This window comes from Cibotium barometz, chromosome 24 (genome assembly GCF_041138505.1).
Source record: "Cibotium barometz isolate CiBa-2024 chromosome 24, ASM4113850v1, whole genome shotgun sequence".
In the NCBI taxonomy this organism is placed as follows: Eukaryota; Viridiplantae; Streptophyta; class Polypodiopsida; order Cyatheales; family Cibotiaceae; genus Cibotium; species Cibotium barometz.
Genome location: NC_141069.1, coordinates 25,203,484 through 25,209,287, shown reverse-complemented (window position 1 = coordinate 25,209,287; position 5,804 = coordinate 25,203,484). Strand labels below are relative to the sequence as shown.

The 5,804-nt window shown below is 40.2% G+C and overlaps 1 protein-coding gene across 1 annotated transcript; it reads right to left on the bottom strand.

The window, feature by feature from the left end:
- Window positions 1-4,262: 4,262 nt before the first annotated feature.
- On the bottom strand, window positions 4,263-5,435 carry LOC147625074 (methyltransferase FGSG_00040-like). The gene has a single exon (XM_086817933.1). It carries the CDS (start codon window positions 5,433-5,435, stop codon window positions 4,263-4,265), a length of 1,173 nt encoding a protein of 390 aa, XP_086674059.1.
- Window positions 5,436-5,804: the final 369 nt, after the last annotated feature.

The window sequence follows — 5,804 nt, the reverse complement described above, 5'->3', positions numbered from 1 at the left end:
ATCCTTCGCATCTTCCTCACCAGTCACATCAATCATGTTAGCTCGTGTAGTTGGTTACTTATTATTCTTTGGGAAATTGGTGCGATATGTCCTTTTTGGCATACCTAGATCATTCTTTGGGAAATTGGGTGCGATATGTCCTTTTTGGCATACCAGTCACATCAATCATGTTAGCTCGTGTAGTTGGTTACTTATTATTCTTTGGGAAATTGGGTGCGATATGTCCTTTTTGGCATACCTAGATCATTAGACATGTGAGGTGAAACTTTCTTTACAATGGGTTTGGCATACCTAGATCATTAGAAATAACTTCATGTTCGGAATTACCCTCTTGCTTGAGAGAGAAGTCGTCATCCTTTGCATCTTCCTCACCAGTCACATCAATCATGTTAGCTCGTGTAGTTGGTTACTTATTATTCTTTGGGAAATTGGGTGCGATATGTCCTTTTTGTCTACAGTTGTAGCACTTCACATTTCTAGGTATGGAATCTTGCTTCTTCTGTGCATCATTGCCCTTTTTTGTTGTTGTTGTTGTTAGAATCATGATATCTCATTATTAGAAACAACACCCTTCTAGTATCATTGGTGTGCTTATCAAACTTGCAAAAAGAATTAAACTTTTTAAATTTGTTAGCATGAGAATCTTGAGATGGTTTGTTCTCCCTTGGAACTCCATTCTTTCATTGAGAATTGTAAGCTAAAGAAATTATCATCGATAGAGAATGAGGTTGAAACATATCTCCGCCCTAAGAGTAGGGTTCAATCCGGTAATAAATTCTCACTTTTGGTCCTTTAATCTCACTCTTTCAATGGGTTGTAGTTGAATAAGAGTTTGCCAAAACTTGTCCACATATACCTACACTATCTCTTTGTCAAGATAGTGAAGCATGTCACATTGTTGACGCACTCTAGCTTTGTACTCAGGTGGCAGGAAATTCCTTTTGATGAGCTTTTGGAACTTCTTTTAAGTTTTTGGCATTTCGCGTCCTTGCTCGATTGTATTCCACCATAATGATGCACTTTCAACCAAATGATTTGTAGTACACTTAACCTTATCCTTCTTAGAAAATTATTTCCTAGAAAAATAATCATCAAGCTGGCTAATCCATGACAACATCGTCCTTGTATCTTTCTTACCATCAAAATTCTGGAATGCAAAAGCTTTACGGCTGATTTTCTTCCCTTTTCATTGTTCTTACTCTTAGACAGTCTCCTTGATTGTACGTCGAATGTCAAGCTCAGGTTCAGCACTTTGAACTCGTTTTGGCCTTGCTTCGAATTCATGAAAGTCATATGTTGTACCAATTTTTACGGAGTAAGAATCAACAACTTCAAGTATCAAAAAGCCCTTAAGTGGTTTTATAAGCTTGGTAGAATACTCGAAAAATATTGTTGAAGAAGTCCGAAATGTGGATAAAGTTGATACTCAATTGCTCTTGATATACTTTGACAAATCCTCACTGGATATAGTAGTCCTTGAAAAGTCCTTTGAAATTCTCCTCTTTCTTGTGTCACAAGAGGAAGCTTTTATAAGATTTAGTATTAAAGCTTATAGCTTTTAGAGAGCTTAGTCTAAAGCTAATGCTTTGCTTTAAGCCTAGTTAAACTAAAGCTTATAGCTAACCAACAAGTAAAAAGTATGCCCTGATAGTGCAGCATCATGAAACAGGCGAAGGAAATTTTTTTGAACAAAAGCTATGAATGAAGTCGCCCCTCACCCTTGATTTTGCTTGAATTCCAAATTTGATGCTTTTATAATTCTAAGAAGAGGAAAATGATGTTTTTTCCTTGCTAACTACATCCATGGCTTCATATCTTTGATAGTGGAAAGATGAGAAAGGTAATTTTGAATTTGAAGATGGTTTTGGAAAGTGGTTTTGATGAAGGTGGTGAAGAAAGATTTTACCCAATGATCTAAAACCCCTTTTCTTTTGTCCAAAAGTTCCCAAAATCATGTAATTTGACCTTTCCAATTTACATGTACCTTTGATAATGTCTTGTAGCCTTTTGCCTCTTCATGTGTAATTATTTCTTGATTTGTTGAGACTTTAGAAGTCTCCAAAATTAATTTCCATGGTCTCCTTTGCTCCAAAATCTTTCATTAAAATTTTGTTTTCTCAAAAAATGCTTCTCCTTGAGTGGTCTCCAAAGCTCTGATACCACTGTCAAGACCTTTATGACACTTGTAGAAGAATTCTTTTTCTTAAACACAAAAATTAGAGCAAACCATAGACTTGAAATAAATTAAAAACATAAACGTTACGTAAACAAATTTTTACCAACATGAAAGCTTAAAAATAAGAGAGAGATCATCGTCGACATAAGATTGGGTTCAATCTCCCCTGGATTAGTGTGGCCCTTCATACCACCCATCCATATTTAAATATATCAAAGCTTGCTTAAAAGACCACTCCAACAATAAAGCTTAAGAGCTTTTTAAGTTCTTGAGCGTACAAGCTCTTCCAAAAATATAGCAAGCTAAAAATATCAAGTCTTGTACGCTCAAGAACTTAAAAAGCTTAAGAGCTTTTTAAGTTCTTGAGCGTACAAGCTCTTCCAAAAATATAGCAAGCTAAAAATATCAAGTCTTGGGCCCACTAAAAGTATACATACTAATTGGTATATACAAAGGTTTGAGACCTTAGTCTTCCAAAAAATATAAATGCCAAAATATATAACCATAGTAGATATTCACATGTCTTCCAAGTTATATCATTGTAGTCTTATACATGTTCCACCCACAACTAACAAATAATCTGCCACTCAATCATCACTTATACCAAAATAATATTAGTTAATGTCATACAAAGTCGATTAAACACAATAATTATGACTTTATCATAGCGTTGCATGCAGTTGATTAAACACATTGATACTAAAAATTGATGTAAATAAAAGACACATCCCACACATAAAATATCGTCGATAAATATACCTCACACATTTGGAATCAAATAATGGCTTCACCCACATTCCCATATGTAAGTAATGATTGCATAGGCATCCATACTTGACCATAGAGGTTATGATTTAACAAGACCCATAAGAGCTCATAAGATTATGTAAGATATTCTTAGAGAAATTAAGTATTGAAAAACCTTCCATAAGCTCATACAAGCTTATATTAGATCTAATGAGGTACTCTTGTAACTTTTAACAAACAAAAACACAACATCTTGGAATATCACACAAGATTTCTTTAGCTCACAAGAGAGCTACAAAAACACAATATCTTGAAATATCACACAAGTGTTCTTTAGCTCACGAGAGAACAGTGCACTCTAGCATGAGTAGTAAATCCTAATAAAGTTCTTAAGATCTCACAAGAATCCATAAGATTAGATTAAAGCTTATGAGATTCCATAATAGCTAGCTAGCTCATAAGAAATCACAAGAGTTTACAAGTGTTAGCTTAAAGGAACTTTTAAAACATATAAGATTGCCTCTACAAGGTCACAAAGATTCCATAGAAGCTCGTATAGATGTTGGAAGATCACATTCGATCTTGTAGGAGCTTATGGTACCACCTAAGAGATAATAAGCACTCATGTATAAGATCATATCAGAATTTCTATGAGCTCCAATCATAGTACCTAATACGAGCTCATGTAACGTCTTTAGGGACTTGCAAAATCATTTACGAGACTCTTGGAGAAAGTATGGCTTAAAAGAGAGCTTGCATGAGCTTACACAAGCGTGTATAAGAGTTGCTTGGAGCTACTAAAAGGTTGTAATTAGAACTTCCATCATAGAAGGTGCTCCAAAAGTCTTGCATGGGATAATGATGGGTGAACCATTGATGTTCAAATTGTGCTATCTTTAGTCATCCCCAACACTATATAGATCCCACCATATCACATGAATATGTCACATTTTACATAAAAAGGCATGATTAAGGGCTTTAATTAGTTTTGAAAATACTACGATGTCTTAGCGGGTGCATCTTGGTGTGATTGATCAATCATACACATCCATTTTTTCATTTGTCTTTATTGAGAACCTAAGCTAATTTAGTTCACACGTCACGTGTTCAAGAACTTTGGTTTTGGCTGATATTTCAATTACTTGATGTGAATGGATTAAATAGGACTAAAAGGGCATGGGAATAACCAGCCAAAATCCACTTCCTCTCCAGCATTGTCAAACTACTCAACAGATAAATCTCCTCTCTGAGCATTGTAAAGAGCTTGGACAGCATTGAACATGCAGGAAAGGCTCCTTCCTGGCGGGTATTCCTGGGTGCAACAGCAGACATGTACTCTTTAGTAGAGGGTTCCAAATGAGTTGAGCCGCACTACTACCCCTCGGATGCGTGCTATGTCAATCTGCAAACCATCCTCTGGTTCGAAAGCCTGGGTGAACAAATCCATGGAGGGCAAGGGCATGGAAGAACCTGAAGAAGAGGGAAGGCTGTATAGCTGCTGCAAGCATTTGGGTGATCCCATGCCCAAGCTTACAAGCTTTGTGACAAGGTCTTCCTGAGAAGCCATGTTAACTCTTTTGTTGCTCTTATCGAGATGGAAGGCAAAATGCTTAGAATCTTCTTGGCAAACAGCCATGGCATTGCTGACTAGCAAAAGATCACCGCGCTTAGCATTCGAAGAGGCACACAACCCTCTTCCTCTCTCATCTTGGGTTCTCTCTACCACAACAGGACCGATATAGTTATGGAGCTTGGGTGCAGGGGCCTTCCCTAGCAAGTAATCTGAATAGCCAATGAGGTTGTCCGTTGGGCTTTCAAGACATCTTTTGCTGGTGTTAAGGAAAGCAAGCACCTTTGTGGCCTTGGGGTGCTGTGCAAGTAGATTTTCAAAGCAGGAGAAGGCCTGTTGGTACTGCATGAGGCCATGCAGAGCTCTTCCTTTGCAGAACAAACTCTTGACATGAGATGGGTCAATGGCCAGGGCAGCCTCTGAGTCTTGGAGGGCTTGTCGGTGGTCTTCGAGCTTCATCCAAGCCTCAGCTCTGTTCGAGTAGGCCATGGCTAGTGTGTTTGACCCATCCGAGAGGCTTGCATCTGCCATAGCTGCAGAGCTTGCAACTTTGCCTGCACGTTGGGACATGGCTAGTGTGCTACCTTCCATTCCATCATGGGACATGCTACTTTTGCTCCCAAGCTTCTGCTGCATGATGGTAATGCATTGGGTATAGCAATGAATGGCCCCTTTCCAATCTTCTTTGGCAAAGAGGCGGCTACCCATCTGTCTGAGCTCAAGGGGGTCCTCATCAGAAGCCCAAACTGAATCAGAAGAAGAGCTATTGACCTTCTCAATATTGCCGGGGTTGTCGACTCTGAGCAAGAGGAAGCCATCCTTGGCGCGTTTCAGGAAGGGCTCCTTCACAGCGACGACTGTACCTCTGGGGAACAAGCGCTGCACAGCTAGGAAGCTGGTGGTGGAAAGAGCAGCGTTGTAGATGGACAATCGCACGGCCATGGAGGGATCGGTTTCGGGTCATGACAGCGGTGACCAGGAAGGCGTCCACGCAGAGGGTGCCCATGAGCACCCGCCCGCCGTGGACCCTTCCCAGATGGAGCTCGGAGAGGGCGATGGAGCGGAGGCCTTGAAGCGGCACGAAGGGCGCGCACGGCTGCACCGCCGAGGGCTTGAACGACAGCAGCTTCCCGTTGTGCACCAGCTCCTCCGTCCTGCCGAACCTGCTGTAGCCCTCCTGGTGGCTGGACAGCGCAACCGCCTTGCGCAGCTCACTCTCGCTGGGCGCCGCGTCTTCTTCTTTTTGATGCTGCTCTTGGAGAACACGATGGAGAAGGCGGGCAAGAGCAATGTCCTCCAGCGTTTCCATTG

Excerpts from the sequence above, each read along its gene's own strand:
- LOC147625074 (XM_086817933.1), bottom strand. The coding sequence starts at position 5,435 with ATGGCCGTGCGATTGTCCATCTACAACGCTGCTCTTTCCACCACCAGC.